Source organism: Oncorhynchus kisutch, linkage group LG22 (genome assembly GCF_002021735.2).
Source record: "Oncorhynchus kisutch isolate 150728-3 linkage group LG22, Okis_V2, whole genome shotgun sequence".
NCBI classification, from domain to species: Eukaryota; Metazoa; Chordata; class Actinopteri; order Salmoniformes; family Salmonidae; genus Oncorhynchus; species Oncorhynchus kisutch.
In genome coordinates this window covers 56013583-56038759 of record NC_034195.2, presented here as the reverse complement: position 1 = coordinate 56038759, position 25177 = coordinate 56013583, and the positions used below count along the sequence as shown (strand labels likewise).

The following is a 25177-nucleotide window of genomic DNA, read 5'->3' as shown; positions in this document are numbered from 1 at the left end:
GGCACAGGTGTCGTAGAGGAACGTTGAAGTCAATCCGTCTTTCTGGTCTGTTGTTTATTTCATGTTTTTTCTAGTGCCATGTGGTAGCAGACACTCTACACTGTATTGTTCATTGTTGTTTGGAAGTAATAGAAAAAAAACGAAATGTAAACCAAAGGAAGCACAAAATAAGTGTCTTATTTGCTTGAACACACAGTCCTATCAAAAGAACACTCGTTTTTATGTGGGCCAATGGCTATAAACAACAATATTATTGTCAATTGCGTCTTTAAACTATGCAAACACATTCCTACTGAGGTGGAATATATATTTTTTTTGCTCCCCAGAGGTCTTTGTTGACAAAAAAAATTAAAATAAATGTAACCTTTATTTATCTAGGCCAGTCAGTTAGAGAACACATTGTTATTTACGATGACGGTCTATTACAGACAGTTTATTAGCTACACAGCAATTAGATTCCTGAGTATGACGACACTATGAACTTATTATTGTCTCAAGTTAAAATAAAATTATGTAAAGTAATCTGTTGACCAATTTCATTCAAGAGTAAGAGAAGATATAGTCAAAATGCGACAGGGACAGGTGACAAACGGGGACACCGAAAAGCCCCTCTCAGAAAATCCAAGATATTCTGAGTGACGGCAGATAAGGGGTGAGGAGACCGTCACATGGAACTCAGCCACTGATAGGACGGGTGTTTCAGGGATACGGATTCTGATTGGACATTGCGATAAAACATCACGCCCTTCCTCCTCGCTGTGTACACAAATGCGACAGAGAAGAACGAAAGTGCCAGAGAGGGGACACAGCTTTCAATGACAGATGTTGAACAGTTTTCACCTGGATAAAGTGATTGTTTTTTGGACAAATACGTTACTATCGAACAACAGGCAATTGTCTGACAAAAAGAATAAACGTGTGAGGAAGGGAATGGTGAAGATGTCTTCAAGAACAGAAAGACAATCCACTTGTTGACAGTCAGTCAAGTGTTGAACTATATGAAAACAGACAGATCGCTCAGGGAACGACAAGGGGACAACAACTACCAATAGCTGAAATTTTACACACATTGTGAACATTCAAAGACTGTGGTATTACCAGCACTTTAGATAACTACTTGTGAACTTTTGCAGAGCTTTCTGTCTTTTCAGTCGACTGTCTCTCAGATAGTGGCTAGCTATGTTTCCTCTAGATTCTACGTGGAACATTTCCTTTGCAGGTTGTGGTTTCTTGGGGATCTATCATATTGGTGTAGCGAGTTGTCTACTGGAACAGTGTCCTTTTCTAGTCCACAACGCCCGCCACATATACGGGGCATCGGCAGGGGCGCTCACCGCATCTGCGCTGGTCACCGGAGCGTGTTTAGGTAGGCAGTGCTGAACTTTACTCTAATTATTACATCATAATTTGACTGTGTGTCAGTTTCGTGCTATTCTTTGCTGTCCGCCCTGTCTTTGCATGTTGATTGTCTACTGTTACCCACCCTGTTCTGCTTGATGGCAACCTTGTGAAAATGAAACACATTCATGTTTTTCCCGTTGCCAACAATAGAAACGCCCATTATGACGTCACGACATAACGTTACCATACACACGCAGGTCTAATGATCTGTGACACACTGTATAATAACAATATTCTGTCATCTTCCTGAATTCCTCATCAGGTGAGGCAGGCGCCAACATCATTGATGTGGCTAAGGATGCCCGGAAGCGTTTCCTGGGTCCTATGCATCCGTCTTTCAACCTGGTCAAGATCATGCGTAACATGCTGTATAAAACCCTGCCACCCGATTCCCACCACAGAGCCACAGGGAGGCTGGGCATATCACTGACCAGGGTGACCGACGGAGAGAATGTCTTGGTGTCCCACTTCAACAGCAAGGAGGAGCTGGTGCAGGTGAGGGTCTAAAAAACATGTTCTGATCGGAATAAATTACCATTGAGACACATAGGACTGGTTTCCCAGACACAGATTAAGCCTGATCCTGGACAAAAACAAAAAAAACATTCTCCATGGAGATTCTATTCTATTGAAATAATCTCAGGTTAACCCAGAACAAACATTTTGCGTAATTTGTCAGGTGGTTGATTAAGTTCTGGGTCCAGAAGAGATTGGAACCGGAACAAGGGAGCTCCACCCTCTCTCTTTGCAAGTCTAAATGTCCCCTCCCCTTCCAAAAATCTAAAGAAGCTAACAGTTGCAAAATCGTGATTTTTCCAAAGCACCTGAACTAATGCTGCTTGTTATCTGACACATCCCGTTGTATCATGACTAGGGCTGTTGTGGTGACCGTATTACCGCCACACCGGCGGTCACGAATCATGAAGGCAGTCAAGTTCCACGTTCACCTGTTTAGTCACTTTAATTAGGCTTCTTCAAGCTCTGATGCTGCTGCTGGTCATTAGTATCCTGCCCAACTGGCTAACTGCCTGGTACTCAGCACTCTCTTGTTCCTCTAATCACTCTGACATCACTGCAAATGTGATCGTAAATCTAATCGAACATTTCATGAGAACCCATGAGCTCATGTTGCACAACATTTCTATAGGCTATGCAATTGCATGAGAAAACAGAGTGATGGCCTCTAATAAAAAGAGGAGGATCCCAACAGATACATGTTCTATATTTATTTCTCAACATTACTAATATGAAGCACATTGCTTCTCTTTACAACAGGAATATAGCCTACCTGGCTGGCATAAAAATGAACAATGGGAAAGCGTCCTCCATTCTCTATGTACAGTGGGGCAAAAAAGTATTTAGTCAGCCACCAATTGTGCAAGTTTGTAATTTTCATCATAGGTACACTTCAACTATGACAGACAAAATTAGAAAAAAAATCCAGAAAATCACATTGTAGGATTTTTAATGAATTTATTTGCAAATTATGGTGGAAAATAAGTATTTGGTCAATAACAATCTCAGAACAACAGCAAAGGACCTTGTGAAGATGCTGGAGGCCACAGGTACAAAAGTATCGATATCCACAGTAAAACGAGTCCTATATCTACATAACCTGAAAGGCCACTCAGCAAGGAAGAAGCCACTGCTCCAAAACCACCATAAAAAAGCCAGACTACAGTTTGCAACTGCACATGGGGACAAAGATCGTACTTTTTGGAGAAATGTCCTCTGGTCTGATGAAACAGAAATAGAACTGTTTGGCCATATTGACCATCGTTATGTTTGGAGGAAAAAGGGGGAGGCTTCCAAGGCGAAGAACACCATCTCAACCGTGAAGCATGGGGGTAGCAGCCTCATGTTGTGGGGGTGCTTTGCTGCAGGAGGGACTGGTGCACTTCACAAAATAGATGGCATCATGAGGTAGGAAAATGATGTGGATATATTGAAGCAACATCTCAAGACATCAGTCAGGAATGCTACCAAATACTATTTGAGTGTATGTAAACTTCTGACCCACTGGGCATGAGATGAAAGAAATAAACGCTGAAATAAATCATTCTCTCTACTATTATTCTGACATTTCACATTCTTAAAATAAATGAAGGAATCCTAACTGACCGAAGACAGGGAATCTTTACTAGGATTACATGTCAGGAATTATGAAAAAAAATGAGTTTAAATATATTTTGCTAAACTGCATATTATTTAGTCTATGTAAAGACAAGATTAAATCAAGAATAGTCTGATGGGAGATAATATTAGCTTATCACTTGTGAATTATATATTATCACTTGTGAAGGATGCCCAGCAAAAGAAACAATGGCTTTTTTGTTGCTACTTGTTCAAATCATAGTCGCACACCTCATGTAGCCTAACCCATAGGCCTATACGTTTTAATAAGGTTAGTATCACACCTCATGAAGCCTAACCCATAGGCCTATACGTTTTAATAAGGTTAGTATCACACCTCATGTAGCCTAGCCCATAGGCCTATACGTTTTAATAAGGTTAGTATCACACCTCATGAAGCCTAACCCATAGGCCTATACGTTTTAATAAGGTTAGTATCACACCTCATGAAGCCTAACCCACAGACCTATATGTTTTAATAAGGTTAGTATCACACCTCATGAAGCCTAACCCACAGACCTATACGTTTTAATAAGGTTAGTATCACAACTAAAGTAGCCAAATAACTTATTACATTTAAGAACAATAATCTGCTTTACAACGGAGTGTAGAGCCTAATTTGGCAAACATTTTGTTTATTTTAATTTTTAATTTAAAGTTTTTTAAATATTGTTTCACGTTTAGGGGAAGATAATGTGGGGTCAATCGCATCCCACCACTGTCCCAGAATATGTTTGGAATATTTATTTCTTGCACAGAATAGAATAGGTCGACTTTTGTCCCATGGGTGATAGTAGATTGACATAGACCAGTGCTTTTGCTGTTCGTTAGGACTTACTCATCTTGTTGGCTGACGAAAAATACATCTTCGATATGTGCTACGGCATCGGATAAGGACGCGCGCAGTTGTAGCCTGTCAGAAAGACCCAATCACATGATGGAGAGCCGCGTTACTGACGCTTCGGATTGCAAAACACTCAAATGGAGAAGGCCACAGCACAGCTCTCCAGGCCACAAAAGGCATGGTTTTTTAGGGGGCATTGCGGCCACAAAGGGGATGCCACCGTGATATTCGACGCATTATCAAGGGTTTGTCAAATTGTGAATGAGTGACTATTGAAGTGTGTACAGCCTGCGCCAAACAAAACTAAGCAGAGCTCGCGCCTTTCAAGACACTTTTTTTCTAATTATCATTAGAGTCCCATCGTGCAGCCTTACAGTGTATTAAACACCAAAACATACAGGCCCGTGTTTGTAGAACAACTAAAGTTACATAAATAACTCTAAATGAAGCATATAGCAGTACCTATTTCTCTCGTAACCGCTTCAACACATAATAGCCGCAGCTGCACAAATCCCTCAAATCGTTTGGAGAAAATATTAAGATTTTATTCAGCTTTGTTCAATTGTATTCTTCATAATATAAAATAATATTAAAAATAATGCCATGGAATTCTAAGCAAATCTTGTCTGCTAAATGAACTGGTGCCCACAGCCATGTGGCATAGCCAGATCAGGACCTAACAAACAGACAACTCAGAGTATGCTATTATGTTCTGTTAGACGACATTTTCTATTATCATGTTTCTTTAGTCCGGTCTAAAATAAATAATGGGTTTATTGTGAAGGTGTAGGCCATATTACATGGGTTTATTAGACTTTTAAAGTGTCTTTTAGTCTATGTCTGTCTGTGGAGTCCAGGAGATGCTAAATGTGTTTATGTTAATTAACGGTCAACTACCGTGACACCGACCAGTTATTTGCTTCACAATCACCGGCTGATGAAATTTCGTGACTGCCACTAGTCAAGACAGTTCTATGGTAACTTCTTTGTCAGTCTGTCTGAGAGATTACTATTGGAAGGGATTTTTTTAGTCCAGACTAGCTTTAACTTCTGTTTGGGAAAGCGGCCAATATAGAGCTCGTTTTGAGACTGACAAGAAACATCTCTTATTCATAATGCTAAGTGCAGGTGAGAGTTTTAAAACATTGACTTGCTGTATAAAATTATCTTGTGATTTGAAGCTGATTTGCATTAAATACTGATAAATGTAGGTATAGGCTAACTGTTATTGAGACAGACACAGATCATTAAACATCTCATAGCCATATAACCCAGATATCGATACCAACACTCCCACTGACTCATTGACCTAATGCACGTGAGTGTCTCAAGTACTCACCTAGAGCCAAAGTTTCTTCTGAACTGAAACCAGTAGGCATTAAATACTGAGACGTTCCATTACGATGTCACCGATCGAGACATTGACACACAAGACCATGAAATTGTGCCACAAGTACACACAAACACACACACACGTTCTCATTTGTGTTGTGATGTTGTCTAACAATAGTAATGTGTGTGTGTGTGTGTGTGTGTGTGTGTGTGTGTGTGTGTGTGTGTGTGTGTGTGTGTGTGTGTGTGTGTGTGTGTGTGTGTGTGTGTGTGTGTGCATGCCTGCGTGCCTGCGTGTGTGTGTCCTAGACTCATAATAACGTGTTGTGTTCTGCTCTAGGCCTGTGTCTGTTCTGATCTAGGCCCGTGTCTGTTCTGCTCTAGGCCTGTGTCTGTTCTGATCTAGGCCTGTGTCTGTTCTGCTCTAGGCCTGTGTCTGTTCTGATCTAGGCCCGTGTCTGTGTCCTAGACTCATAATAACATGTTGTGTTCTGCTCTAGGCCTGTGTCTGTTCTGATCTAGGCCCGTGTCTGTGTCCTAGACTCATAATAACATGTTGTGTTCTGCTCTAGGCCTGTGTCTGTTCTGATCTAGGCCCGTGTCTGTGTCCTAGACTCATAATAACATGTTGTGTTCTGATCCAGGCCTGTGTCTGCAGTGCCTACATCCCTGTGTACTGTGGACTGATCCCCCCGACACTGCAGGGTGTGGTGAGTACAACTCCCTTCTTATTGGTTGTCACTATCTGGCCAATGTGCAAGCCCGAAGTTTTACAATTTCTCTTCTTAGAATCTGATGTTTAAACCCTAACCACACTGCGAACCTTATGCCTACATTTTAACCTTTAAATTAAGACCAGAAAAGTGTATTTTATTTTTTGATGTTTACAATATAGCCCATTCTGGTTTTCCATCTTGGCCATATAGTGGGAACTCTTCTTATAATTTATCATGTGGATTCTACACAACACAAACATACGGAGCACCATTTCAAAAGAGATACTTTTCTGTTTCCAAACAAACGTATGGTGCAAAACATGAGTTTTGAGAAAGACCAGCTGTTGTCAGTAGTGACCGTTTTAGAACAGATGTGATCGTTTTAAAAATTAATTTGTTGGCTCTCCCCTCTCCTTGACTCTTATTGGTCAAGCTCTCCCTTTTCCTCACTGTGATTGGTCAAGCTCAAAGTTCGTCCAGCCTATTGACCTTTAATCCCGTTCCCTGACTATGGTTTCCTTGTATTGTTGTTGTCCTTCTTCCTTGGCTCAGGGAGAGCCAGTTCTCTACCCTCCTGCTCTCGCTGAACCCTCCCTGTCTGTCTCTTCTCCTCCTCTACCCTCCCTCTCCTGTCTGGCTCTTCTCCTCCTCTACCCTCTCCTGTCTGTTTCTTCTCCTCCTCTACCCTCCCTCTCCTGTCTGTCTCTTCTCCTCCTCTACCCTCTCCTGTCTGTCTCTTCTCCTCCTCTATCCTCTCCTGTCTGTCTCTTCTCCTCCTCTATCCTCTCCTGTCTGTCTCTTCTCCTCCTCTACCCTCTCCTGTCTCTCTTCTCCTCCTCTATCCTCTCCTGTCTGTCTCTTCTCCTCTTCTATCCTCTCCTGTCTGTCTCTTCTCCTCCTCTATCCTCTCCTGTCTGTCTCTTCTCCTCCTCTACCCTCTCCTGTCTGTCTCTTCTCCTCCTCTACCCTCTCCTGTCTGTCTCTTCTCCTCCTCTATCCTCTCCTGTCTGTCTCTTCTCCTCCTCTACCCTCTCCTGTCTGTCTCTTCTCCTCCTCTACCCTCTCCTGTCTGTCTCTTCTCCTCCTCTACCCTCTCCTGTCTGTCTCTTCTCCTCCTCTACCCTCTCCTGTCTGTCTCTTCTCCTCTACCCTCTCCTGTCTGTCTCTTCTCCTCCTCTATCCTCTCCTGTCTGTCTCTTCTCCTCCTCTACCCTCTCCTGTCTATCTCTTCTCCTCCTCTATCCTCTCCTGTCTGTCTCTTCTCCTCCTCTACCCTCTCCTGTCTGTCTCTTCTCCTCCTCTACCCTCTCCTGTCTGTCTCTTCTCCTCCTCTACCCTCTCCTGTCTGTCTCTTCTCCTCCTCTACCCTCTCCTGTCTCTTCTCCTCCTCTACCCTCCCTCTTTCTCTCTTGGTGCCTCTTTCTCTATTTCTGTAATGTTAGCTTTCTTTCCATGTGTTCTGACTCTTGGATGACGTGACATGTGATTTGGCTTTGACTATACAGCTCAATCATTGTCAATTTAGACTAAAGTCATAAAGGCACAGTTCCACACAGTAAAGTTTTGGCCAGAACCCTAGCTAACTTTCTAACAAGGATTAGATTACATTTGACATCAGTGTTTCTCTTTGGCCTTTGGGAAGTGTTAGTGTGTGTGTGTGTGTGTGTGTGTGTGTGTGTGTGTGTGTGTGTGTGTGTGTGTGTGTGTGTGTGTGTGTGTGTGTGTGCGTGTGTGTGAACTCCGGGCCTGAGCACCAATGTGACAGTGCCAGATTTATGAGTGTGTTGGCAGAGGTCTCAAGGTTGTCCTCTGCTGGCCTCGTGCTGGCGGGACACTGGGCCCGACGTCACTATAGACACTATCAATTGACATCACATCACATGCCTCCCACAAGCACTTTTACCATATACACTCTAGTATGTTGTTACCATAGACACTCTAGTATGTTGTTACCATAGACACTCTAGTATGTTGTTACCATATACACTCTAGTATGTTGTTACCATATACACTCTAGTATGTTGTTACCATATACACTCTAGTATGTTGTTACCATATACACTCTAGTATGTCGTTACCATATACACTCTAGTATGTTGTTACCATATACACTCTAGTATGTTGTTACCATATACACTCTAGTATGTTGTTACCATATACACTCTAGTATGTTGTTACCATATACACTCTAGTATGTTGTTACCATATACACTCTAGTATGTTGTTACCATATACACTCTAGTATGTTGTTACCATATACACTCTAGTATGTTGTTACCATATACACTCTAGTATGTTGTTACCATAGACACTCTAGTATGTTGTTACCATAGACACTCTAGTATGTTGTTACCATATACACTCTAGTATGTTGTTACCATAGACACTCTAGTATGTTGTTACCATATACACTCTAGTATGTTGTTACCATATACACTCTAGGATGTTGTTACCATATACACTCTAGTATGTTGTTACCATAGACACTCTAGTATGTTGTTACCATATACACTCTAGTATGTTGTTACCATATACACTCTAGTATGTTGTTACCATATACACTCTAGTATGTTGTTACTGTTACCATATACACTCTAGTATGTTGTTACTGTTACCATATACACTCTAGTATGTTGTTACTGTTACCATATACACTCTAGTATGTTGTTACCATATACACTCTAGTATGTTGTTACCATATACACTCTAGTATGTTGTTACCATATACACTCTAGTATGTTGTTACTGTTACCATATACACTATAGTATGTTGTTACCATATACACTCTAGTATGTTGTTACCATATACACTCTAGTATGTTGTTACCATATACACTCTAGTATGTTGTTACTTTTACCATATACACTCTAGTATGTTGTTACTTTTACCATATACACCCAAGAATGTGAAATGTCAGAATAATAGTAGAGAGAAGGATTTATTTCAGCTTTTATTTATTTCATCACATTCCCAGTGGGTCAGAAGTCTACATACACTCAATTAGTATTTGGTAGCATTGCCTTTAAATTGTTTAACTTGGGTCAAATATTTCGGGTAGCCTTCCACAAGCTTCCCACAATAAGTTGGGTGAATTCTGGCCCATTCCTCCTGACAGAGCTGGTGTAACTGAGTCAGGTTTGTAGGCCTCCTTGCTCGCACACACTTTTTCAGTTCTGCTCACACATTTTCATTAGGATTAAGGTCAGGGCTTTGTGATGGCCACTCCAATACCTTGACTTTGTTGTCCTTAAGCCATTTTGCCACAACTTTGGAAGTATGCTTGGGGTCATTGTCCATTTGGAAGACCCAATTGCGACCAAGCTTTTACTTCCTGACTGATGTCTTGAGATGTTGCTTCAATATGTCCAGATCATTTCCCTCCCTCATGATGCCATCTATTTTGTGAAGTGCACCAGTCCCTCCTGCAGCAAAGCACCCCCACAACATGATGCTGCCACCCCCGTGCTTCATGGTTGGGATGGTGTTCTTCGGCTTGCAAGCCTCCCCCTTTTTCCTCCAAACATAACGATGGTCATTATGGCCAAACAGTTCTATTTTTGTTTCATCAGACCAGAGGACATTTCTCCAATAAGTACGATCTTTGTCCCCATGTGCAGTTGCAAACCGTAGTCTGGCTTTTTTATGGCAGTTTTTGGAGCAGTGGCTTCTTCCTTGCTGAGCGGCCTTTCAGGTTATGTCGATATAGGACTTGTTTTACTGTGGATATCGATACTTTTGTACCTGTTTCCTCCAGCATCTTCACAAGGTCCTTTGCTGTTGTTCTGGGATTGATTTGCACTTTTCTCACCAAAGTACGTTCATATCTAGGAGACAGAACTCGTCTCCTTCCTGAGCGGTATGACGGCTGCTTGGTCCCATGGTGTTTATACTTGCGTACTATTGTTTGTACAGATGAACGTGGTACCTTCAGGCGTTTGGAAATTGCTCCCAAAGATGAACCAGACTTGTGGAGGTCTACAATTTTTTTCCTGAGTTCTTGGCTGATTTCTTTTGATTTTCCCATGATGTCAAGCAAAGAGGCACTGAGTTTGAAGGTAGGCCTTGAAATACATCCACAGGTACACCTCCAATTGACTCAAATGATGTCGATTAGCCTATAAGAAGCTTCTAAAGCCATGACATCATTTTCTGGAATTTTCTGAGCTGTTTAAAGGCACAGTCAACTTAGTGTATGAAGACCTCTGAGCCACTGGAATTACAGAGTGTCCCTCCATGTAGCAATGTTTTAACTGACTCAAAATGGTTTCTACTTTAGTTTAGTATCTCTTTGCCTGACTCTCCCTCCCTCCCTCCCTCCAGCGTTACGTGGACGGTGGTATCAGTGATAATCTGCCTCAGTATGAGCTGAAGAATACCATCACTGTGTCTCCGTTCTCTGGAGAGAGTGACATCTGCCCTAGAGACCGATCCACCAACATGCATGAACTACGATTCACCAACACCTCCATCCAGTTTACACTCACCAACCTCTACAGAGTGTCCAGAGCTCTGTTTCCCCCTGAGCCACAGGTACACACACACACACGCACACACACACACACACACACACACACACACACACACACACACACACACACACACACACACACACACACACACACACACACACACACACACACACACACACACACACACACACCTCTACAGAGTGTCCAGAGCTCTGTTTCCCCCTGAGCCACAGGTACACACACACACACACACACACACACACACACACACACACACACACACACATACCTCTACAGAGTGTCCAGAGCTCTGTTTCCCCCTGAGCCACAGGTACACACACGCGCACGCACACACACACACACACACACACACACACACACACACACACACATAGACACACACACACACACACACACACACACACACACCTCTACAGAGTGTCCAGAGCTCTGTTTCCCCCTGAGCCACAGGTACACACACGCGCACGCACACACACACACACACACACACACACACACACACACACACACACACACACACACACACACACACATAGACACACACACACACACACACACACACACACACACACACACACACACACACACACACACACACACACACCTCTACAGAGTGTCCAGAGCTCTGTTTCCCCCTGAGCCACAGGTACTGTTGTAACTTACATTTATTCATATATACATGCATTTACATAATGTACTAATACTATGATAATACATTAATTTACATAATGTGCTAATGGTATGATAATACATTAATTTACATAATGTGCTAATGGTATGATAATATATGTATTTACATAATGTAATAGTAATAATATTATATGCTAATTTACATAATGTAAATATGATAATATATGCCATTCATCAGCCATTTTTATCCGAAGCGACAGTACATTGTGTGTTTTAGTATGTGTGGTGTGATCCGAGCGAATTGAAACCACGAGCTTGGCATTGCTACCACCACACATTCTTACCAACCCGAGCCACACAGGACATTACGTACTGTTATTTACACGGTGTCCTACGGAGACTCTCTGAATGAGGATATTTACTGTGTCTGCGTTTCTTTGTTTCAGGTTATGAAGACCATGTGTAAACAGGGATATAAAGATGCCCTTCACTTCCTGAAGAAGAACGGTAAGAGACCTTTCTTAGGCTTTGTATTTAATGCTTTAGTATAGACTGATGACCAACCAGACAGACTGATGACCAACCAGACAGACTGATGACCAACCAGACAGACTGATACCCAAACCAGACAGACTGATACCCAAACCAGACAGACTGATACCCAAACCAGACAGACTGATGACCAACCAGACAGACTGATACCCAAACCAGACAGACCGATGACCAACCAGACCGATTGATGACCAACCAGACAGACCGATGACCAACCAGACAGACTGATACCCAAACCAGACAGACCGATGACCAACCAGACCGATTGATGACCAACCAGACAGACCGATGACCAACCAGACAGACTGATACCCAAACCAGACAGACCGATGACCAACCAGACCGATTGATGACCAACCAGACAGACCGATGACCAACCAGACAGACTGATACCCAAACCAGACAGACCGATGACCAACCAGGCAGACTGATACCCAAACCAGACAGACCGATGACCAACCAGACCGATTGATGACCAACCAGACAGACCGATGACCAACCAGACAGACTGATACCCAAACCAGACAGACTGATGACCAACCAGACAGACTGATACCCAAACCAGACAGACTGATGACCAACCAGACAGACTGATACCCAAACCAGACAGACCGATGACCAACCAGACCGATTGATGACCAACCAGACAGACCGATGACCAACCAGACAGACTGATACCCAAACCAGACAGACCGATGACCAACCAGACCGATTGATGACCAACCAGACAGACCGTTGACCAACCAGACAGACTGATACCCAAACCAGACAGACCGATGACCAACCAGGCAGACTGATACCCAAACCAGACAGACCGATGACCAACCAGGCAGACTGATACCCAAACCAGACAGACCGATGACCAACCAGACCGATTGATGACCAACCAGACAGACCGATGACCAACCAGACAGACTGATACCCAAACCAGACAGACCGATGACCAACCAGGCAGACTGATACCCAAACCAGACAGACCGATGACCAACCAGACCGATTGATGACCAACCAGACAGACCGATGACCAACCAGACAGACTGATACCCAAACCAGACAGACTGATGACCAACCAGACAGACTGATACCCAAACCAGACAGACTGATGACCAACCAGACAGACTGATACCCAAACCAGACAGACCGATGACCAACCAGACCGATTGATGACCAACCAGACAGACCGATGACCAACCAGACAGACTGATACCCAAACCAGACAGACCGATGACCAACCAGACCGATTGATGACCAACCAGACAGACCGTTGACCAACCAGACAGACTGATACCCAAACCAGACAGACCGATGACCAACCAGGCAGACTGATACCCAAACCAGACAGACCGATGACCAACCAGGCAGACTGATACCCAAACCAGACAGACCGATGACCAACCAGACAGACTGATACCCAAACCAGACAGACTGATGACCAACCTGACAGACCGACGACCAACCAGACAGACTGATACCCAAACCAGACAGACTGATACCCAAACCAGACAGACTGATGACCAACCAGACAGACTGATACCCAAACCAGACAGACTGATGACCAACCAGACAGACCGATGACCAACCAGACAGACTGATACCCAAACCAGACAGACTGATGACCAACCAGACAGACCGATGACCAACCAGACAGACTGATACCCAAACCAGACAGACCGATGACCAACCAGACCGATTGATGACCAACCAGACAGACCGATGACCAACCAGACAGACTGATGACCAACCAGACAGACCGACGACCAACCAGACAGACTGACGACCAACCAGACAGACTGATGACCAACCAGACAGACCGATGACCAACCAGACAGACCGATGACCAACCAGACAGACTGATACCCAAACCAGACAGACTGATGACCAACCAGACAGAACGATGACCAACCAGACAGACTGATGACCAACCAGACAGACCGACGACCAACCAGACAGACCGACCAGACAGACTGATGACCAACCAGACAGACTGATGACCAACCAGACAGACCGACGACCGACCAGACAGACTGATGACCAACCAGACAGACTGATGACCAACCAGACAGACCGACGACCGACCAGACAGACTGATGACCAACCAGACAGACCGATGACCAACCAGACAGACCGATACCCAAACCAGACAGACTGATGACCAACCAGACAGACCGACGACCAACCAGACAGACCGATACCCAAACCAGACAGACTGATGACCAACCAGACAGACTGATGACCAACCAGACAGACCGACGACCGACCAGACAGACCGACGACCAACCAGACAGACCGACGACCGACCAGACAGACTGATGACCAACCAGACAGACTGATGACCAACCAGACAGACCGACGACCGACCAGACAGACTGATGACCAACCAGACAGACCGACGACCAACCAGACAGACCGACCAGACAGACTGATGACCAACCAGACAGACTGATGACCAACCAGACAGACCGACGACCGACCAGACAGACTGATGACCAACCAGACAGACTGATGACCAACCAGACAGACCGACGACCGACCAGACAGACTGATGACCAACCAGACAGACCGATGACCAACCAGACAGACTGATACCCAAACCAGAAAGACTGATGACCAACCAGACAGACCGATGACCAACCAGACAGACTGATACCCAAACCAGACAGACTGATGACCAACCAGACAGACCGACGACCAACCAGACAGACTGACGACCAACCAGACAGACCGACGACCGACCAGACAGACTGATGACCAACCAGACAGACCGACGACCGACCAGACAGACTGATGACCAACCAGAGAGACTGCAGGTTCTTAACTGTGTTGTTTGTTGATGTTTCAGGACTACTGAATCAACCAGGACCCCACAGACCTCTGATAGCTGACGGTGAGGATGACGAAGATGACATCATGAATGAGGATGATGATGAGGAAGAGCATGAGGAGCATCATGTAGAGAACGAGATCAGACCCAGCGAGGATGGGGTGGTGGTAAACCCCTCCCAATCCAAATCCACCATTGAGGATCACATCTTTGAACATCTGCCACCCAGACTACACAAAGGTAAGACTAAAGAACAGCAAGTTCATCCCAGTGAGCAGAATTGGTTGAAAAGATGTCTCTTCAAATAAAAATACATATTTTCAACATCTATTCAATGTATTTTAAACATCTTTTACTTGCTAAATAAGGGGTATGAATCGTTGCCCACACATTTAGAAGCATTTTAGAGGCCTACCTCAAGACCCATCTCCAGAACATAGTCTCAGAAAGGCACGAGACAACTGACATATATCAAATCAACGAGACTGGACTTGAGAAAGGCCTTGTAAGTAAGCCTCGTCTGAGCCAGAACGGCCCATAGGACACTAGTCTATCTCCTGGTTCTGTAGTGGGACAGCTTGATGTACCAGGACACCCCCTGGACAGGACACTAGTCTATCTCCTGTTACTGTAGTGAGACAGCTTGATGTACAGGACACTAGTCTAGACAGCTTGATGTGCAGGACACCCCCTGGACAGGACACTAGTCTATCTCCTGTTTCTGTAGTGAGACAGCAGATGTATAAGTAGAAAGGCCTTGTGCTGAACAACTATATCCCCATGTAGCTCCAACGGATCCAGTGTGTAGTGCTGCTGACCTTTGCTACAGTGTGTTCTGCCCTGTATTCAGGAAATGTTTGAGTGAGGGAGTGTCTCTCTTCTCTCTGCTGCTCTCTGTAGGCAGAGTAAAGAACAGCATCTGCTAAATAAAAGCTATGTTTGTTCCCCATGCCTCCCACTGTATCTCCCTCTGTCACTCTCTCTTCTTCTCTTGTAGCTCTCTCTGTCACTCTCTATTCTTCTCTCAGTATCTATCTCTGTCACTCTCCTTCTCTTGTAGCTCTCTCTTCTTCTCTCAGTATCTCTCTCTGTCACTCTCTTCTTGTCTCTGTATCTCTCTCTGTCACTCTCTCTTCTTCTCTTGTAGCTCTCTCTGTATCTCTCTCTGTCACTCTGTCTTCTTCTCTCAGTATCTCTCTCTGTCACTCTCTCTTCTTCTCTTGTAGCTCTCTCTGTCACTCTCTCTTCTTCTCTCAGTATCTCTCTCTGTCACTCTCACTTATTCTCTCAGTATTTCCCTCTGTCACTCTCTCTTCTTCTCTCAGTATCTCCCTCTGTCACTCTCTTCTTCTCTCTGTATCTCTCTCTGTCACTCTCTCTTCTTCTCTCAGTATCTCCCTCTGTCACTCTCTCTTCTTCTCTTGTAGCTCTCTCTGTATCTCCCTCTGTCACTCTCTCTTCTTCTCTCAGTATCTCTCTGTCACTCTCTTCTTCTCTCAGTATCTCTCTCTGTCACTCTCTTCTTCTCTCAGTATCTCTCTCTGTCACTCTCTCTTCTTCTCTCAGTATCTCTCTCTGTCACTCTCTCTTCTTCTCTCAGTATCTCTCTCTGTCACTCTCTCTTATTCTCTCAGTATCTCCCTCTGTCACTCTCTCTTCTTCTCTCAGTATCTCTCTCTGTCACTCTCTCTTCTTCTCTCAGTATCTCTCTCTGTCACTCTCTCTTCTTCTCTCAGTATCTTTCTCTGTCACTCTTTCTTATTCTCTCAGTATCTCCCTCTGTCACTCTCTCTTCTTCTCTCAGTATCTCTCTCTGTCACTCTCTCTTCTTCTCTCAGTATCTCTCTCTGTCACTCTCTTCTTCTCTCAGTATCTCTCTCTGTCACTCTCTCTTATTCTCTCAGTATCTCCCTCTGTCACTCTCTCTTCTTCTCTCAGTATCTCTCTGTCACTCTCTCTTCTCTCAGTATCTCCCTCTGTCACTCTCTTCTTCTCTCAGTATCTCTCTCTGTCACTCTCTCTTATTCTCTCAGTATCTCCCTCTGTCACTCTCTCTTCTTCTCTCAGTATCTCTCTGTCACTCTCTCTTCTCTCAGTATCTCCCTCTGTCACTCTCTCTTCTTCTCTCTGTATCTCCCTCTGTAGCTCTCTCTTCTTGTCTCTGTACCTCTCTCTTCTCTCTGTAGCTCTCTCTTCTTGTCTCTGTAGTTCTCTAATCTTCTCTCTGTAACTCTCATGTATTAAGGTAATGTTTTCAGTGAGTGAATTGTTCTCTATCCTCTCGCTGTAACTCATATATTTAGGTAATGTATATAGTTAGTGATGTGTTCTCTCTGTCACTCTCTCTGTCACTCTCTCTCTGTCTCTCTCTGTAGCTCTGGTTGAAGCCTGCAAGGAGAGATACAGTCTGGTCCAGTCGCTAAGCAACCTGCTGCCAGTCAGGATGGTGACTGCTATGATGCTTCCCTATACCCTTCCCCTGGAGTCTGCTCTGTCTATGACTGTTAGGTAGGACTAGAACCTATACCCTCCCCTGGAGTCTGCTCTGTCCATGACTGTTAGGTAGGACTAGACCCTATACCCTCCCCATGGAGTCTGCTCTGTCTATGACTGTTAGGTAGGACTAGACCCTATACCCTCCCCATGGAGTCTGCTCTGTCTATGACTGTTAGGTAGGACTAGACCCTATACCCTCCCCTGGAGTCTGCTCTGTCCATGACTGTTAGGTAGGACTAGACCCTATACCCTCCCCTGGAGTCTGCTCTGTCCATGACTGTTAGGTAGGACTAGACCCTATACCCTGGAGTCTGCTCTGTCCATGACTGTTAGGTAGGACTAGACCCTATACCCTCCCCTTGGAGTCTGCTCTGTCCATGACTGTTAGGTAGGACTAGACCCTAGACCCTGGAGTCTGCTCTGTCCATGACTGTTAGGTAGGACTAGACCCTATACCCTCCCCTTGGAGTCTGCTCTGTCCATGACTGTTAGGTAGGACTAGACCCTATACCCTCCCCTTGGAGTCTGCTCTGTCCGTGACTGTTAGGTAAGACAAAGCTCTCTGCTCATCTCGTTACAAACACACTGGACTACAAACACACTGGACTACAAACAGGGATATAGTCAAGGCCCGATGGTTCTGTAGCCGCAGTGAACCGCTTACTCCTGTGTTGGGTCGGATCTGTTATTGTTCTGTACATGTAGCTGTGCACTTTCTCTATCTAGGTCTGTGTAGCAAGATAACTCTGTTTCAAATCTTCTGGACTTCCCCCTTTCCCCTCAAAGATAAATATTCCATTGACTGGGTCAGGTTTATCATGTGACCAGTGACTGGGTCAGGTTCATCATGTGACCAGTGACTGGGTTAGGTTCATCATGTGACCAGTGACTGGGTCAGGTTCATCATGTGACCAGTGACTGGGTCAGGTTCATCATGTGACCAGTGACTGGGTCAGGTTCATCATGTGACCTGTGACTGGATCAGGTTCATCATGTGACCAGTGAATGGGTCAGGTTCATCATGTGACCTGTGACTGGATCAGGTTCATCATGTGACCAGTGAATGGGTCAGGTTCATCATGTGACCAGTGACTGGGTCAGGTTCATCATGTGACCAGTGACTGGGTCAGGTTCATCATGTGACCTGTGACTGGATCAGGTTCATCATGTGACCAGTGAATGGATCAGGTTCATCATGTGACCAGTGAATGGGTCAGGTTCATCATGTGACCAGTGTTAGGACAGCCAATATCAAACCATTGCAAAAAGTGTTGCTATATGTTTTTCTACAGTGTGCAGCAATGAATACCACCCTAACCATGCAGTGTTATTGACTATCATGACTATTGACATGTTGTTCTGTCTTCCTCTCCTAAACTGTTAGAGTAACAATAATATATTATATATTACTAATGTCCTGTCTCTCCTCCCAGACTGTTAGAATGGCTGCCTGATGTGCAGGAGGACGTGGGATGGATCGGAGAACAAACGATTAAGATGCTACAGTGTGCTGTGACACGGGCCACCAAGACTGTGTCCAACAGGGTCTCTGCAAAGTGAGATGCCAACCGCACGCACGCACACACACCACACACACACACACACACACACTCTGACAGACCGACAGACCGACTCACAGTTTGTACACATGTTTGTTCAAGTTAGTTTATTAGTCATATACACCTAATGTAGGTGGCGTACACAGTGCAGTGAAATGCTTCCTTGTAGGTTAACCTCACGACAACGTAGCAACAATAGAACAAGTCAGTAGCTAAGTGAATGTAGCAACAATAGAACAAGTCAGTAGCTAAGTGAATGTAGCAACAATAGAACAAGTCAGTAGCTAAGTGAATGTAGCAACAATAGAACAAGTCAGTAGCTAAGTGAATGTAGCAACAATAGAACAAGTCAGTAGCTAAGTGAACGTAGCAACAATAGAACAAGTCAGTAGCTAAGTGAATGTAGCAACAATAGAACAAGTCAGTAGCTAAGTGAATGTAGCAACAATAGAACAAGTCAGTAGCTAAGTGAATGTAGCAACAATAGAACAAGTCAGTAGCTAAGTGAATGTAGCAACAATAGAACAAGTCAGTAGCTAAGTGAATGTAGCAACAATAGAACAAGTCAGTAGCTAAGTGAACGTAGCAACAATAGAACAAGTCAGTAGCTAAGTGAACGTAGCAACAATAGAACAAGTCAGTAGCTAAGTGAATGTAGCAACAATAGAACAAGTCAGTAGCTAAGTGAATGTAGCAACAATAGAACAAGTCAGTAGCTAAGTGAATGTAGCAACAATAGACCAAGTCAGTAGCTAAGTGAATGCAGCAACAATAGGAAAGTCATTAAGTGGATGAAATGGTACAAAGAAAATAAAAGCTCAATTAATAAAATGTGATATTTTGAGCAAACAAATTAACAGTTAAAACTAAAATACACCAAAACAAGCGAAGAGGAGTGGGGTGGAGTGGGGTGGGGTGGGGTGGAGTGGGGTGGGGTGGAGGGTGGTGGAGTGGGGTGGGGTGGGGTGGAGGGAGGTGGAGTGGGGTGGGGTGAGGTGGAGTGGGGTGAGGTGGGGTGGAGTGGGGTGGGGTGAGGTGGGGTGGAGTGGGGTGGGGTGGAGGGAGGTGGAGTGGGGTGGGGTGAGGTGGAGTGGGGTGGGGTGAGGTGGGGTGGAGGGAGGTGGAGTGGGGTGTGGTGAGGTGGGGTGGGGTGAGGTGAGGTGGGGTGGAGTGGGGTGGGGTGGAGTGGAGTGGAGTGGGGTGGGGTGAGGTGGGGTGGACTGGGGTGGGGTGGGGTGGAGTGGGGTGGGGTGGGGTGAGGTGGGGTGGACTGTGGTAGAGTGGGGTGGGGTGGAGGGAGGTGGAGTGGGGTGGGGTGAGGTGGGGTGAGGTGGGGTGGAGTGGAGGGAGGTGGAGTGGGGTGGGGTGGGGTGGAGGGAGGTGGAGTGGGGTGAGGTGGGGTGGGGTGGAGTGAGGTGGAGTGGACTGGGGTGGAGTGGGGTGGGGTGGGGTGAGGTGAGGTGAGGTGAGGTGGGGTGGGGTGAGGTGGAGTGGAGTGGAGTGGGGTGGGGTGGGATGGAGTGGAGTGGGGTGGGGTGGGGTGGGATGGAGTGGGGTGGGGTGGAGTGGAGTGGGGTGAGGTGGGGTGGAGTGGAGTGGAGTGGAGTGGAGTGGAGTAGAGTGGAGTGGGGTGGAGTGGGGTGGGGTGGAGTGGGGTGGAAAAAACTAACTTTCTATATGTCCTCAAAATACTCTTCCGTGTCCCTCGTATCCCTCTAGGTTTTCCTACAGACACTTTATAATCCTCCATCAATCTAATGTATTTATAAAGCCCTACTTACATCAGCTGATGTCACAAAGTGCTGTACAGAAACCCAGCCTAAAACCCAGCCCCCCGACACATAAACTACTGCAGCATAAATACAGGAGGGGTCGGGAGACACTGTGGCCCCGTCCGACGATACCCCCGGACAGGGCCAAACAGGCAGGATATAGCCCCACCCACTTTACCAAAGCACAGCCCCCACACCACTAGAGGGATATCTTCAACCACCAACTTACCATCTTGAGAGCGGGGCCGAGTATATCCCACGAAGAGCTCCCCCACGGCACAAACCCGGGGGGGGTGCCAAACCGGACAGGAAGATCAAGTTAGTGACTCAACCCACTCAAGTGATGCACCCCTCATAGGGACGGTATGAAAGAGCCCCAGTAAGCCAATGACTCAGCCCCTGTAATAGGGTTAGAAGCAGAGAATCCCAGTGGAAAGAGGGGAACCGGCCAGGCAGAGACAGCAAGGGCGGTTCGTCGCTCCAGTGACTTTCCGTTCACCTTCACACTCCTGGGCCAGACTACACTCAATCATATGACCTACTGAAGAGATGAGTCTTCAATAAAGACTTAAAGGTTGAGACCGAGTCTACGTCTCTCACATGGCAAGGCAGACCATTCTATTAAAATGGAGCTCTATAGAAGAAAGCCCTGCCTCCAGCTGTTTGCTTAGAAATTCTAGGGACAATTAGGAGGCCTGCATCTTGTGACCGTAGCGTACGTGTAGGTATGTACGGCAGGACCAAATCAGAGAGATAGGTAGGAGCAAGCCCATGTAATGCTTTGTAGGTTAGCAGTAAAACCTTGAAATCAGCCCTTGACAGGAAGCCAGTGTAGGGAGGCACTGGAGTAATATGATCACATTGTTGGGTTCTAGTCAGGATTCTAGCAGCTGTATTTAGCACCAACTGAAGTTTATTTAGTGCTTTATCCAGGTAGCCGGAAAGTAGAGCATTGCAGTAGTCTAACCTAGAAGTGACAAAAGCATGGATACATTTTTCTGTCCTCTGATGTCCTTGGGTAGGTGGAGGGAGTCTGGAAGGGCATCAAGGAATCTTTGGGTTGTCTGAGAATTTATAGGACAACTTTTGATGATCCTTGGTTGGGGTCTAAGCAGATTATTTGTTGCGATTGCACACGTAATAAAATGGTGGTCCGATAGTCCAGGATTATGAGAAAAAACATTAAGATCCCCAACATTTATTCCACCGGAGAAGTCTCGGTCCAGAGTATGACTGTGACAGTGAGTAGGTCCGGAGACATGTTGGACAAAACCCACTGAGTCGATGATGGCTGCGAACGCCTTTTGGAGTGGGTCTGTGGACTTTTCCACGTGAATATTAGTCACCAAAAATGTGAATATTATCTGCTATGACTACAAAGTCCGATAGGAATTCAGGGAACTCAATGAGGAACATTGTATATGGCCCAGGAGGCCTGGTAACAGTAGCTATAAACAGTGATTGAGTAGGCTGCATAGATTTCATGACTAGAAGCTCAAAAGACAAAAACGCAGTCTTTTTTGTTTTTGTAAATTTAAATTTGGTATCGTAAATGTTATGTCCCTTGTATCCCTCTAGGTTTTCCTATAGACACTTTTCTACACTCTCACTTTAAGCCCGTATGCCCTCATAATGTATTGAGTCTCTCTCTCTCTAGGTTTTCCTACCAGTTGGAGCTGCGTCACTGCCAGTCCCTGCCTGCCCAGCTCATCCCTGCCAGCCTGCTCCCAAGATGGGTGAGTGGAGGCAGCTCCTCTATCCTGGATGTTATCAGTCGTTTGGACCAGTACCAGAGGCAGCTGCTGCCGGGCTTCTTCTGTGTTAACCTGGACCTCCAGGGTTCCTTCTACACCAGGGGTCCCACAGGAGGGAGCCCAGTCCCAGGAGGGTCCACCAGAGCTGGGGAAGGAGGACCAGGACCAGCCTTGTCTCTTACATCCCCCATCATAAACCCAGAGGAGGTAGAGGGGATGGGGCTGATGATGAGGAGGCTCAGTGAAAACCACAACTCTACTGCGGCTCTTCCAGCCTCACTATAGTAATATAATGTATGACATTCAGGAGACACTGAGGGCCCCCTGGGGTGGGGGGGGTGACCATTTAGTATTACAGACAGATTCTAATAACAAGCCAGGTAGACAGGTAGAACAGGTATAACAGCCAGGTAGACACCTTCAAATTAAAGGGACAGTACACCAACGTGTGTTATCTCATCATCGATGACACAGTGCCTTGTTCGCTAACATTTGATTCACTCACCTGCCCATTGGGATGCCGAGGATACCCAGGAACCTACAAGGAACCGCTGATCTGCATCGTGTCAATGTGACTTTTACAAAACATGACAAAATATATTAAAGTCATTAAGATAATAAACAGTAAAAAGTCTTTACTGTTGACTGTTGATACCAAACATGTTGAAGGACTAGGGATGTTACCGATGAACCGTTTAGCCGGTTAGCCCGACCGAAAATACATTTCACCCGGGTCATGCTTATCGGTCTATAGGTTCATTTGAACAATTTTGTGGAATTAAAATTGCCACGTGTGTATTTCCATTAGTAATCATGCATTTTATTTGTCACATGCGCACAGCACACAGAGACTAGTTAGAGGAGATGAATACTACCTGTCAGACAGCGACAGAGTAGCTCCTGTAGGCTACTGTAGTGAAGCCTGCTGTTGGAAGCCCAGTCATTGGTCATCCCAGTCATTGGTCATCCCAGTCATTGGTCATCTCAGTCATTGGTCATCCCAGTCATTGGTCAGCCCAGTCATTGGTCAGCCCAGTCATTGGTCAGCCCAGTCATCGTTCAGCCCAGTCATTGGTCAGCCCAGTCATCGTTCAGCCCAGTCATCGTTCAGCCCAGTCATTGGTCAGCCCAGTCATTGGTCAGCCCAGTCATTGGTCAGCCCAGTCATTGGTCAGCCCAGTCATTGGTCAGCCCAGTCATTGCACAACAAATAACAATTCTAAATGCAACCGCTTGTTAAAAACTTGTGGCTATGATTAAAAAGGAGTTATTTTTATTTCTCAATCTCAACTCATAATGTAATGTGGAAACAGTATAATGTAATGTGGAGACAGTATAATGTAATGTGGAGACAGTATAATGTAATGTGGAGACAGTATAATGTAATGTGGAGACAGTATAATGTAATGTGGAGACAGTATAATGTAACGTGGAGACAGTATAATGTAATGTGGAGACAGTATAATGTAACGTGGAGACAGTATAATGTAACGTGGAGACAGTATAATGTAATGTGGAGACAGTATAATGTAATGTGGAGACAGTATAATGTAATGTGGAGACAGTATAATGTAATGTGGAAACAGTATAATGTAATGTGGAGACAGTATAATGTAATGTGGAGACAGTATAATGTAATGTGGAGACAGTATAATGTAATGTGGAGACAGTATAATGTAATGTGGAAACAGTATAATGTAATGTGGAGACAGTATAATGTAACGTGGAGACAGTATAATGTAATGTGGAGACAGTATAATGTAACGTGGAGACAGTATGATGTAATGTGGAGACAGTATAATGTAATGTGGAGACAGTATAATGTAATGTGGAAACAGTATAATGTAATGTGGAGACAGTATAATGTAATGTGGAAACAGTATAATGTAATGTGGAGACAGTATAATGTAATGTGGAGACAGTATAATGTAATGTGGAGACAGTATAATGTAATGTGGAGACAGTATAATGTAATGTGGAAACAGTATAATGTAATGTGGAGACAGTATAATGTAACGTGGAGACAGTATAATGTAATGTGGAGACAGTATAATGTAACGTGGAGACAGTATGATGTAACGTGGAGACAGTATAATGTAATGTGGAGACAGTATAATGTAATGTGGAGACAGTATAATGTAATGTGGAGACAGTATAATGTAATGTGGAAACAGTATAATGTAATGTGGAGACAGTATAATGTAATGTGGAGACAGTATAATGTAATGTGGAGACAGTATAATGTAATGTGGAGACAGTATAATGTAATGTGGAGACAGTATAATGTAATGTGGAGACAGTATAATTGTTTGAAACCTGAACGTGTTACTTTACTTCAAATAATGAGGTGTGTATTACCTTGCGTCTACGTAGCCTTGCCAAAAATCCATCCGTAGCAACATGGAATCAATTATTATATAAAGACTTCCTCATGCCGTTAACCAGCATTTCTCTCCTGATCTATTGGTTTTCATATCAACTTTCTTTCGTTGTCCAGAAGCCAAAGGCACAATCCTGGTCATAATAACAACCCATCCTGGTCATAATAACAACCCATCCTGGTCATAATAACAACCCATCCTGGTCATATTATCAACCCATCCTGGTCATGTTATCAACCCATCCTGGTTATATTATCAACCCATCCTGGTTATATTATCAACCCATCCTGGTCAT

General features: G+C 44.8%; 1 protein-coding gene across 2 annotated transcripts; it reads left to right on the top strand.

The window, feature by feature from the left end:
• Positions 1–760: 760 nt before the first annotated feature.
• LOC109882084 (patatin-like phospholipase domain-containing protein 2) lies at positions 761–24942 on the top strand. 2 transcript variants are annotated; one of them, XM_031801826.1, is made up of 9 exons: positions 761–1366; positions 1664–1896; positions 6355–6420; positions 10748–10957; positions 11994–12054; positions 14939–15160; positions 17296–17428; positions 18850–18972; positions 22405–24942. In XM_031801826.1, the coding sequence occupies exons 1-9, from the start codon at positions 1180–1182 to the stop codon at positions 22784–22786; spliced, it is 1617 nt and encodes a 538-aa protein (XP_031657686.1). In that variant the 5' UTR covers positions 761–1179; the 3' UTR covers positions 22787–24942. The 2 variants fall into 2 exon arrangements, with proteins under 2 accessions (XP_031657686.1, XP_031657687.1); XM_031801827.1 differs by lacking the exons at positions 761–1366; positions 1664–1896 and adding an exon at positions 4369–4623.
• Positions 24943–25177: the final 235 nt, after the last annotated feature.

Excerpts from the sequence above, each read along its gene's own strand:
- LOC109882084 (XM_031801826.1), top strand. The coding sequence starts at position 1,180 with ATGTTTCCTCTAGATTCTACGTGGAACATTTCCTTTGCAGGTTGTGGT. Across the intron at positions 6,421-10,747 it reads CCCCGACACTGCAGGGTGTG|CGTTACGTGGACGGTGGTAT; the intron begins GTGAGTACAACT and ends CCCTCCCTCCAG. Across the intron at positions 15,161-17,295 it reads GCCACCCAGACTACACAAAG|CTCTGGTTGAAGCCTGCAAG; the intron begins GTAAGACTAAAG and ends CTCTCTCTGTAG.